The sequence below is a fragment of the Pseudoliparis swirei genome, chromosome 7, assembly GCF_029220125.1.
Source record: "Pseudoliparis swirei isolate HS2019 ecotype Mariana Trench chromosome 7, NWPU_hadal_v1, whole genome shotgun sequence".
In the NCBI taxonomy this organism is placed as follows: domain Eukaryota; kingdom Metazoa; phylum Chordata; class Actinopteri; order Perciformes; family Liparidae; genus Pseudoliparis; species Pseudoliparis swirei.
The window spans coordinates 17,905,210-17,918,119 of record NC_079394.1 but is presented as its reverse complement, the minus strand read 5'-3'; the positions used below and the strand labels follow the sequence as shown (position 1 = coordinate 17,918,119).

The window sequence follows — 12,910 nt, the reverse complement described above, 5'->3', positions numbered from 1 at the left end:
TCTGCGCGCATTGGGATGGAGCAAAAAAATAGTCACTAGCACGTCAACAACTCTTTTCGGCTCGATGCCGGCGCGTGCAACGGTTAGCTGTATCGGGTGCTGATGGAAATCTCACGCTTGCCTGTCTTCAAAACTTGAGAGCCCTGCACAGACATACATAAACACACACATACACACACACAGACATGTCCATTATTGTGTTACAGGAGTGTTGATGTTAAACTTATTTCCTCTGGATTTGACACATTGTGGCAACATGTTCATCGAAGACGTCTCGGTGCTCTTGGTGCTGCCATGATCCCCCTGAGAAAGACGCCATGACTCCCCCCCCCCCCCAACAGAGAAGCTATGATGTGTCCCCCCCAACAAAGTAGCTGTGATGTGTGCCCCCCCCACCAACAGAGTAGCTATGATGTGTGTCCCCCCTCCCAACAGAGATGATGTGTGTCCCCCCTCCCAACAGAGTAGCTATGATGTGCCCCCCCCCTCCCAACAGAGTAGCTGTGATGTGTGTGTGTCCCCCCCCCCCCCAATAGAGTAGCTGTGACTTGTCCTTTAACTCCCACGTGAAGCAAATCTCAATGACTGCATTTATTCATCTACGTAATATTTCAAAAATCAGGCACATCTTGTCTCAAAAAGATGCAGAAAATTGGTTCACGCGTTCATTACTTCTAGACTGGATTATTGCAACTCCATATTATCAGGCTGCTCTAATACAGTTTTTCTCGATTGCTTAAACACATTTTTTGAAAGCATGCCTCGTTTTCTCAAAACTCTAAACACAAATCCCAAAACCACTCACACAAAATACAAAACCCTTTATATCTCCTGCAAAATGCAACTTTGCTTTCAAAACAGTGTTATGTCACCTCAAAAGGGTATTTTGTTTTCAAATGACAAACACAGCCCATTATATGAGTAGACATTCTGAGCATCGATTGAACACTGATGTGCTCAATGGAAAACACTACGATGAAATGGGAAAACACCAGTATGAAGGCCTTATCAGAAGCATGCCTTTTCATGTCCAGTGGTACTGTACGCTTTCTCCTGTTGTAAAATATTGTAAATGTATAATGTTTTAACTCAAAATATAAAACAATACAAAAAAAATGTTTCTTTCTTTTTTCAAATTTTTTCACAGAACAAACAATAGAAAATAGACCAGTACAGTCAACAAAAAAAGAAAGAAAAGTGTAAATAAAAAAGGACAACAAAAATACTCCTCTGCCTCTCTGGTCTCCTCTACCTTCCATGTTTTCATCCATTCTTCTTCAAATCAGGAGGTCACCTGTGGCCCTTATATTGCTAAAGCCTTAATTCCAAATTGCACAACAGCCGTGGAAAAGGAAGTTTTGCCAATTGAATAGCAGTATGTTCTGTCTGAACACGAGGAGGCTTTGGCATTGATGAAGTGTGCAAAGTAGAGAGGATGGTGTTTAGTATTTTGAAGAAAGTGTGGCTAACAATTGAAATCTGTGTCTAAAGCAGATACTTGTGCTTATAGTTTAGCAGAATTGGTTTAGGGAGTTGGCACATGAGTTACAGGTTGTGGTCATTGTGTTATAAGTTCCAGTTTTTGTGTGTAATCAATCGATAAAAACTGTAAGTCTCCTAGGTCCCTCCAGTTGATCCAGAATGCTGCAGCTCGTGTTCTCACTCAAATAAAGAAAAGAGATCACATCACTCCTGCACTAGCTGCTCTGCACTGGCTCCCTGTAAAATCAAGAATCACTTTTAAAATTCTTCTCTTAACCTACAAAGCCTTGATTGGTGATGCTCCATCATATCTTAAGGAGCTTGTAGTACCATATTGCCCCACTAGAGAGCTGCGCTCACTAAATGTGGGGCTACTTGTAGTTCCTGGAGTCTTAAAAAGTAGGATGGGAGGCAGAGCCTTTAGTTATCAAGCTCCTCTTTTATGGAACCAGCTTCCACCTTCAGTCCTGGAGGCAGACACAGTCACCTCATGTAGAGTAGACTCAAGACTTTCCTCTTTGACAGAGCTTATAGTTAGGGCTGAATCAGGTTCACCTGGTCCAGCCCCTTGATATGCTGCCATAGGCTTATAGCTGCTGGGGGACGTTTTAGGATGCACTGAGCACCTCTCTCCTCTTCTCTCTCTCCTTGTGAATGAATTTTCATCTCTCCATTGCACATTACTAACTCTGCTTTCTCCCCGGAGTCCTTTTGACTACTCGTCTCATAGGATACGATGGACCATGAGACGTCATAGATCCTATCTGCCTGATGGATCATCGAGGTCTGGATCGTGGAATATGCCTACTACCAACTATGCCATGGCTCTGCTGAGACTCCACCCACTCCTCCTCTCTACCTCCATCTGCTTGATGGATCATCGAGGTCTGGATCGTGGAATATGGCTACTACCAACTATTCATACACTCTGTCATATTCATTGATTGTGTTGTTCCTGTGTTTTAATTTGTGTATTATGATTCCTTCTGTACACATGGCATCTATTGCACCTGTCGACCCTGGAGAGGGATCCTCCTCTGTTGCTCTCCTGAAGGTTTCTTCCCTTTTTTTCCCGTGAAGGGTTGTTTGGGAGTTTTTCCTGATCCGATGTGACTGGGATGTCTATATGTACAGATTGTAAAGCACTCTGAGACAAATTTGTAATTTGTGAAAATGGGCTATACAAATAAACTGAATTGAATGCGTGTCCCCCCCCCCCCCCCCCACACACACACACAACAGAGTAGCTGTGATGGGGGTTCTGGTGGACCGGTCAGCCTCACCTTGTTGATCCGGTTGGTCTTGGGCAGCGTCTGGCTGATGTGCAGGTCGCTGTACCTGAGCGGGTTGTTGATGTCACACGGAACCGACTCCGTCCGGACCAGACGCGCCACTGAGGAAGAAAAGGACACCATGACGCACACACTGTGAGACATGAAGCTATACTCACTAATGGCTTCTGGGACAGGGAGGGAAAACTCGTTATGGGGCCGAGAGAAAGTGAAGAAGATGAAGCAGCTGCCTTCTGGTGGACATTTAATATCACACAGACACGAAGAGGAAGAAGATGAAGAAGAAGAAAGGGAAGATAGAAAGGAAGAAGAAGAAGAAGTCTAAAGAAGAGTTCTTTACCTTGAGTTGTTCCTTGTTGATCTTTTGTTGGAGGAAAAGAAAAAGACCAAAAATCAACACTGGATTTGACTGTTAGTGCATTTCACAACTTTCAAGATCTAATGATTTGAATAAAAGGAATCCTACTGCACTGGACTGGTTCACCTCCTACCTCACCGACAGAAAACAGTTCATCTCCCTCAATGGTCATACCTCCACCCTTTCCTCTGTCACGCAGGGGGTCCCCCAAGGTTCAGTCCTTGGCCCCCTGCTTTTCATCTGCTACATACTCCCCCTTGGCCAAATTATTCGCAACTTCAACCTGGACTTTCACTGTTATGCCGATGATACACAGATTTACATAAACACAAAATCCACAAAGAACCCACCCCTCTCCCACATTGAAACCTGTATATCCGCAATAAAAACCTGGCTGACCCATAACTTCCTCAAACTTAACTGTGACAAAACTGAACTTCTCCTCATTGGCACTAAATCAACTCTCAACAAGACCGGACCCATCACTCTTACCATTGACGACACAACCATCACCCCCTCCCCCCTGGCTCGCAACCTTGGCTTCATCCTGGACCCCACCCTCTCATTCGACCCTCATGTTAGCTCCATTATTAAGACCTCCTACTTCCATCTCCGCAACATTGCCAAAATCAGACACTGCCTCTCTCCCACTGCCGCTGAATGCCTCATTCACGCCTTTGTCTCCTCCCGCCTGGACTATTGCAACTCCCTCCTCACGGGCATCACTTCCCGCTCCCTCCATCGACTACAGATGGTACAGAACTCTGCCGCCCGCCTGCTCACTACCACCCGGTTCCGTGATCATATCACTCCTGTCCTCCAATCTCTCCACTGGCTCCCCATCAAAGACCGCATCAACTTTAAAGTGCTCCTCCTCACCTACAAAGCACTTCACTGCCTGGCCCCCCCTTACCTGACTGACCTCCTTCTTCTCCATCGCCCTACCCTAACCCTCCGATCCTCGTCCACTCCCCCTCATTGTTCCTCCGTCCAAACTCAAACACTTTGGTGATCGAGCCTTCTCTCGAGTTGCACCTCGTCTCTGGAACTCCCTCCCCCAGCCTGTCAGAGACTCACCTTCACTTACCACCTTCAAATCCCGCCTTAAAACCTACCTCTTCTCCCGAGCGTATGACCTCCCCTACCCTTAACCACCTCCTCTCCCCAACCCCCCCCCTCCGCTTTGCTTCTATTTTTCCCTGACTACTGTGTTTTGTTGTTCTGTTCTATTTTGTCTCTATATGTTGTCCATTCTTGTCTGTTCTTTTGCTTTGCATTTTCTGTCAGCGTCTTTGGGTCATTGAAAAGCGCTTTACAAATATAATGAATTATTATTATTATTATTACTTGGGAATTTAATTTACCTACAACAACAAACCAAAAAAAATATATATATATATTTTCTTTTTTTTCTTTTTCTTAATTGTTATTATATTTAAATAAAAGCTTTCCTACTTGGGAAGTTAATTTACCTAAAAAAGAAAATATAATATATATTTGTATATAAAGATATATATATAAATATAACAAAATATATATATAAATATATACAACTATATATATACAAACATAAAACAAAATATTTATATATATATTTATATATATATATAAATGTATATATATATTTATATAGATAAATATAAAACTATATATATATCAGCTGTCATATAGTATATGTAGGGTATATGTTTGGACCGTATACATGTTCAGTGGTAATCTTCATTGTCCAGTCCAGTTGTGAAATTTGCCCAAAACCCTTCAGATGTATAAACCATTCATCCCTTCATCAAAGTCCTCGACTGGAAAACAGTCTTCCTCGATGTTTAAAAGAAAGAAGAAAAAGAGCCTGGGTTCAAGATTAATATCTCTTGTGTCTGAAATACCTTTCAGGTTCTCTCGTCCTCCTCGCTGGATGATCAGTAAGTGGCACGGCGGAGCTTCTTTGGTGCATTTGTTGTGGCACTTCAGCCTAAAGAAAAACAGAGAAGACTTGAGTGTTGCTTGTTGTTATTAGTTCATCTACACAAAGACGTGCGGAGCGGAGCTTTACTAACGTGACAGACAAGAGAGGCAACCAGCTACTCAGTCAAGAGAGGTGAAAACTAAAAGAGCTCATAGTAGCGTCAACATGACAACAAGTAAAATAAACTTAAAATAAATAATACATATGATTACATGTGATCAGACACAAACCTCTGATGCAACCTCTAAGACCACACTAAAAAGAAATCATCCTGATACCTACTTGCAGTTTTTACATTTCAGTCCGAACAGCATCCCCTTCCCACACACGATGCACGTCTGGGACATCCAATACTTTGTGGAGAACCTGCAGGCGGCAAGAAAAGAGCCGAGGACGCTTAAAAATAAGACATGAGGACACGGCTTCAGATACACGGTGTGTGAGAGCTGTTACCGTGGCGACAAGCACCCCGTCTGACCTTCTCACCTTCTCGTGACAGTCACTCAGAGAAGACGCCGCATTGGCTGCGTGACCTTTAGTGATAATGGCTGCCCGGAGAATGTTCTTCCGTTAGCTGTGTTTACCTCCTGTTCTTCCGTTAGCTGTGTTTACCTCCTGTTCTTCCGTTAGCGGTGTTTACCTCCTGTTCTTCCGTTAGCGGTGTTTACCTCCTGTTCTTCCATTAGCGGTGTTTAACTCCTCTTCTTCCGTTAGCTGCGTTTACCTTCTGTTATTCCGTTATCAGCGTTTACCTCCTGTTTTTCCATGAGCTGCATTTACCTCCTATTCTTCCGTTAGCAGCGTTTGCCTCCTGTTCTTCCGTTAGCGGTGTTTACCTCCTGTTCTTCCGTTAGCTGTGTGTACCTCTGTAGCAGGTCTCACGCCGCTACCCGCGGGTTTCCCCCAAAAGCTCCAAGGATCAGCCATGACCAGAGAGACCAAGGTTCCGTTTAGAAACATTTCTTTATTTATATCACACGCACAACACAGAGCAGACCGCACGCGTCTGCTCACTCTTCTCTCTACCTCCAGCTCTGCTGCCCTTTTATATCAGCAGCATCGGCTGCTGATATAAAAGCTGCTGACTGATTGTCAACCAGCCAGCAGCCGAGGCCAGATTTGAGACAGCTGCCACAACCTCCTGTTCTTCCGTTAGCGGTGTTTACCTCCTGTTCTGCTCTCTTTGTTAGGCCCCTCCCCCTTTGCCTCAAATTGAGAGGGCAAAGAAAATGCAATGAAGCCGGTTACCGGACTCCTGGTAGCTGCTGTGGGGTGGACTCGCTTCTGTTCTGGTTTCTGGGATTCTTCCCTTCTTCTTTTTTCCCTGAAAGGTTTTTTTTCTATTTCTTGGGAGTTGTTCCTGATCCGATGTGAGGTCAAAGGTCAAATGTCAGGGATGTCGTATGTGTACAGGTGGTAAAGCACGCTGATGCACATACACAAGATTACGTGACAACGGCCCTGCGTTGTCACGGCGATGCCAACGCATCGTAACGGGCCAACGATGCGTTTAATGACATGTTGGACGGAATTAACTCATTTCCCACATAACCGTAACCCTCCAATAACATATCTCCCTCTCTATCTCTCTCTCTCTTTCTCCCTCTTTCTCTCTTTCAAGTTTCATTGACACACTTTTTTGCTGTGTATGATGTATTTTTATTATTTTATTTGAAAGCTTCTCTTTCCAGCGCCGAGTTCTGAACCCACAGCTAACAGCTAACAGCTAACAGCACATAGTTTAATTCTTTAGAGCCATCGAGCCGGATGAGAGGAGGAGACTCAAGGAGTTACGAAGAGGACCTTCTTTATTCTCCTCTTTTAATTGGACTGACATTCTATCAGAGAAGTACGAGTGAAGCTCTCTCACACACACACACACACACACACACACACACATGAATACTTGTAATCGCATCCCCGTGAGGACCTTAACTAGGAGATGTCGCGTGGGGACACTACTTTCTAAACACACACACACATACACTCTCTCCTCACCTGTGTTTGATGGAGTTTCCCAGGTCTCTCCGGGGGATCTGGGGGGACCAGCGAGGCACTGAGAGGGTGTCTGGAGGGGGCGACAGCACAAAGACGATTGTTATTGGTCGACGTGACGCTGACAGGACGTCGTTCAGAATGGACGAAACGTCTCCATGAACATTGATTTCGGGCATCTGGCCTTTCGGACTCATTCTGCTGCATTCAGGTGTTGGAGGTAATCACACACTCAGGTAGGCGTGACTCCCCGTGACCCCCCCCCCCCCCCCACTGTGAGGAGCTCTTGTTCTAGAGACACAACCCGTCTCCAACACAGTGAGTGTGTGTGTGCTCCACTGCAGGTGTACCGCACCTCCACCTCCACCGCCGCCTCCACCTCCCTGTGAGGAACTCTCTGGATGTTCCACCACTCGCTCCATTAGCGATGGAACCACCACACTGAATGCACCGCCTCATGTGCTGCACCGGTGGCAGCACACGATGATGATGATGATAACAACGATGAAAAGAGCCGTGATGATGTAATAAATAAATATATATTAAATACAACGCTGGCGGGACAATGGAGCTTCTATCCAGAGACAACTCTGGTTCTTTGTGCTTTTATTCAGGTTTTTGTGAGCGCTCACATATCGAAGTTTTTTAGATGTTCTGTTGCACTTTGGAACATTTATAAATAAATAAATACAGTGAACCTTCTCCTCTTCCTCCTCCCTCCACACGCCGATGCATCTCTCCATTATCCTCCATCAGGCCGGTAACTGGATCCAGAGGAGGAGCTGACGTCGTCTGCTTCTTGTCGGCCTCGTTGGCGACTGATGATTTGAAATGTCAGCGGCGTGGGCTGTTTATCATGGTGTGTGTGTTTGTGTCTTTGTGTGTGTGTATGTGTGTGTGTGTGTGTATGTCAGTAATCACTCATGAGAGTTTAGTCTCTTTCTGTCTTCGTCCAGTTTTAAACAGGGTTTGTCCCCAGAAAATGGGGGTTGAGGTTTCACTCAGCAGTCTTCATTGAAAACAATGTAAAACATGAGCTTCAGAAAAGAGAGTCAACGTCTGTCTTGTAGTTTTTGTGTCAGTGGCTTGAATCAAAGAGAGCGAGAGGTTCTGAGAGAGGACGTTTAGTTTTGGCCTTTTCATCCTTAATGTCCTCGAGGCAACTCAAACATAGTTTATGACACGTTTAATACAATGGGCTTCACACACAACAAATATGAACGGGGGGGAAAAGACATGAATGCATATTTAAATACAAAGGGAAGAGAGGGATGAAGAGAGAGAGACTACCGCTATAAGTAATCATGGAACAAGTGTGCAACATCAATGCAGAGTGGAAGAGATGCAGACATGGGTTAAGGTTAGGTTAGGGGGTTAGGGTTAGCGTTAGTTTAGGGTTAGGTTAGGGTTACACCACAAACACTCCACACAGACACACCGGGGGGGGGGGGGGGGGGGAGTTCACTGCCAGGTCGGCTCAGGGTTCACATGTGTAATGAGGAATACAAGTTTATGAAGCTTTTAATCTGCTTTTGGTGTATTTAGCTGTGTTAGGTGGTTTTCTTTGATTTAGTTTTAAGATTAATATAGATTAAGAATGATCAATATAGATTAATATTGATAAATATAGATTAATAATGATTAATATAGATTAATAATTATTAATATGGATTAATATAGATTAATATGGATTAATATGGATTAATATGGATTAATATAGTCCCTCCAGTATCTGAGGTGGCTGACGTACACACCACCGCCTGCTGCTGTTACTCCACATTAAAGAATTCCAATGACCTAATCAAGGGGTGGATTTCATTGAGTATCATTCACCTGCCGAACAGACAACTGGCGTTTTGAATATTTAGCGAGCCGCCGTGAGGTGAAGCTCTGCAGGCGGCTCCTCAACCAGGGGAACAACCTTCTGTCAACCGCCTCTCTGGGCGAGGAACGTTCGTCACGCAGCAATTATCTGTGACTGACGTGTGCTAATAAAGTGAAGATTAGCTGTGTATGATACCACTCGTCAACATGGTAACCACAGATGCTGTTGTATCAACCACCACTGACATCTCAGGGAGTGCATCTCTATGTATATTCTGTTTGTATTCGTACCTCAACAAGCATGATCCTATATTACATCTCATTCATATCTTTGCAGAGTTAAAAGTAAATGCAGTTTACTAAACAATGAAAGGAACTTCATAGAACCCAAAAGGCCCAAAGCTTCTTCTCGGGTGTCTGAAGGTCATCGTGAGCTCAAATAAGCTCTTCATATGACAGTGAGTCTAAAACGATTAACTCGTTTAGTCACCTGTGTGGGCGGAGCCGCTTTAAATAAATGTTCAGTGCCAGGACGTAAAAACTTAGTGTGCCTGTAGTTATGTGTCCAGCCTCAGGTTCATGTCCTCCAACCACAATTAGATGATTATTAATTATTACTGAGGGTCATGGGACATTCTCGTGGTGTTTGTTAAACATCTTCACAACATTCCCGCTTAGTTTGGCGAGATAGTCTTAAAACATATAAGAAGGCCCTCCGTAATGCCAGAGCAGCCTATTACTCATCAGTAATAGAAAAAAATAAGAACAACCCCAGGTTTCTCTTCAGCACTGTAGCCAGGCTGACAGAGAGTCACAGCTCTGTGGAGCCGAGCATTCCTATAAACCTCAGTGGTAATGACTTTATGAACTTCTTTAATGAAAAGATTTTAACTATTAGGGACAAGATTAATATTCTCTTGCCCATAACCAGTGCCAATCTGTCCTCAAGTGGAATGGCCTTGGAAACCGCTGTATGCCCTGGTGTATATTTGGAGGCTTTTCTCCCATCAACCGTGACCAATTATCTTCAACGGTTTCTACTTGAACACGTCTACCTGTCTCTTGGACCCCATCCCGACGAGGCTGCTTAAAGACGTTTTGCCTTTAATTGGCGGCTCTCTATTAGATATTATCAATGTGTCTCTGCTAACAGGCCACGTACCACACTCCTTCAAAGTGGCTGTTATTAAACCTCTCCTGAAGAAGCCCACTCTGGATCCAGAGGTGTTGGCTAACTACAGACCGATCTCTAACCTCCCTTCCTCTCCAAGATCCTTGAGAAAGTGGTCGCAAATCAGTTGTGCGACTTTCTACATCATAATAGTTTATTTGAGAAATTTCAATCAGGATTTAGCAAACACCACAGCACCGAGACGGCACTGGTGAAAATTACAAATGACCTCTTAATGGCAGCAGATAAAGGACTCCTCTCTGTCCTGGTCTTGTTAGACCTTAGTGCTGCATTCGACACCATTGACCATGACATCCTGTTACAGAGACTGGAGCAGTCGATTGGCATTTCAGGCACGGCACTAATTTGGTTTAAATCCTATTTATCAGATCGATCTCAGTTTGTATTTGTAAACGATGACGCCTCGATAACCACCAACGTTAATCACGGAGTTCCACAAGGTTCTGTGCTTGGACCAATTTTATTTACTTTATACATGCTTCCTTTGGGCAATATTATCAGGAAACACTCCATAAACTTTCATTGTTATGCAGATGATACTCAACTATATTTATCGATAAAACCAGAGGAGAGCAACCAACTCGGTAAAATTCAAGCATGTCTTAAAGACATTAAAACATGGATGACCTGCAACTTCTTGATGTTAAACTCAGACAAAACCGAAGTAATTTTAATCGGCCCTGAACACCTCAGAGATCAATTATCTGGTGATGTGGTTTCTGTAGACGGCATTGCCCTAGCATCCAACACCACTGTAAAGAATCTTGGCGTTATCTTTGATCGGGACTTGTCCTTTAACTCCCACGTAAAGCAAATCTCAAGGACTGCATTCTTTCATCTACGTAATATTTCAAATATCAGGCACATCTTGTCTCAAAAAGATGCAGAAAAATTGATTCACGCGTTCGTTACTTCGAGACTGGATTACTGCAACTCCTTATTATCAGGCTGCTCTAATAAATCTCTTAGGTCCCTCCAGTTGATCCAGAATGCTGCAGCTCGTGTTCTCACTAAAACTAAGAAAAGAGATCACATCACTCCTGCACTAGCTGCTCTGCACTGGCTCCCAGTAAAATCAAAAATCACTTTTAAAATTCTTCTCTTAACGTACAAAGCCTTGATTGGTGATGCACCATCATATCTTAAGGAGCTTGTAGTACCATATTGCCCCACTAGAGAGCTACGCTCACTAAATGCGGTACTACTTGTAGTTCCTAGAGTCTTAAAAAGTAGAATGGGAGCCAGAGCCTTTAGTTATCAAGCTCCTCTTTTATGGAACCAGCTTCCAATTTCAGTCCGGGAGGCAGACACAGTCACCTCGTTTAAGAGTAGACTTAAGACTTTCCTCTTTGACAGAGCTTATAGTTAGGGCTGAATCAGGTTCACCTGGTCCAGCCCCTTGATATGCTGCTATAGGCTTATAGCTGCCGGAGGACGTTTTAGGATGCACTGAGTACCTATCTCCTCTTTTTTCTCCTTAAGGATGAATGTTCATCTCTCAATCACACGTTACTAGCTCTGCTTTCTCCATGGAGTGCTTTTGACTTCACGTCACATGGGGTCATCGGACCCTTTGAGACGGCATAGATCCCATCTGCCTGATGGATCATTGAGGTCTGGGTCGTGGAATTCCTGCTCCTGACTACGCCACTGTCCTGTTGAGACTCCGCCCACTGTTGAGACTCCGCCCACTCCTCCTCCCCACCGCCATCTGCCTGATGGATCGTGGAGGTCTCCATCGTGGAATATGCCTACTATGAACTATTCATACACTCTGTCATATTCATTGAATGTATTTTAACTCTAAATCTGTCCTTCTGTACACATTACATCAATTGCATCTGTCCATCCTGGAGAGGGATCCTCCTCTGTTGCTCTCCTGAAGGTTTCTTCCCTTTTTTTCCCCCTGAAGGGTTATTTGGGAGTTTTTCCTGGTCCGATGTGAGGTTTTGGGGCAGGGATGTCTATGTGTACAGATTGTAAAGCACTCCGAGACAAATTTGTAATTTGTGAAATTGGGCTATACAAATAAACTGAATTGAATTGAATTGAATTCATCTAAACCAGGACTGAGAGGGCAGCAGCTGTTTGGGGGGGTGATTTGATACGGTGCACATTAATTAATTATAGCCAAGAGGATGTTTTCCATCGGTAGTCCCGAGAGGCAGACGTCATAAAACAAACCCAAAAACATAAGATTACACACGATGTTGGTTCATACTTCAGCATGATGGTAATCTTCATCACCATGAGACCAGCGTGAGGCCTACAGTGACAGAACAATACAGACCCAGCCACATACACATACACAGGGCCATAGACTGATACGCAAGGTGAAAAGTGTAGTTCAATGTAAATGGGTTGCGTGTGTGTGTGTGTGTGTGTGAGACGGATGGGCCTCCAGGAGCTGAGAGACTCCCAAGGCGCCAGACAACAGTGTCCTCCTCCATCTTGAATGGCCTTAGCCCAATTAAGCCGAGCCCTCCATCCACCTCCTCCAGCGGCCAGTCACATGACACACAGAAGCCCATTGGGGTGTGTGTGTGTAGATTAAATAGATTAGAGAAAAGGAACATGATATTCATATAAAAATGGAATAAGGAGGGGGGGGGGATCACATTCCTATCATCTGCCCAACCTAAGTCACCGAGGCCTCTCCACAGGAGGTGTTCCTCGTGTCATCACGCTCGTGTCATCACGCTCCTCCAGTTCCGTGTCGCACCTCCATGAAACCAATGAAGTGTAATTATGGGGTTAGAGGAGGAAGAAACTCAAACTATTAAAGGAGCCGAGAACCTGTTGGA

General features: G+C 44.3%; 1 protein-coding gene across 1 annotated transcript in view; it reads right to left on the bottom strand.

Annotated features, from left to right (window-relative positions):
* The window catches only part of ksr2 (kinase suppressor of ras 2), an 89,703-nt gene that overhangs the window by 25,792 nt on the left and 51,001 nt on the right, over window positions 1-12,910 (bottom strand). The window contains exons 8-12 of the mRNA XM_056419209.1: window positions 7,094-7,163; window positions 5,378-5,461; window positions 5,016-5,101; window positions 3,115-3,135; window positions 2,766-2,875 (exon numbers count right to left, since the gene is read on the bottom strand). Of these exons, the coding sequence (XP_056275184.1) occupies window positions 2,766-2,875; window positions 3,115-3,135; window positions 5,016-5,101; window positions 5,378-5,461; window positions 7,094-7,163 (371 nt within the window). The remainder of the gene's footprint in view (window positions 1-2,765; window positions 2,876-3,114; window positions 3,136-5,015; window positions 5,102-5,377; window positions 5,462-7,093; window positions 7,164-12,910) is intronic.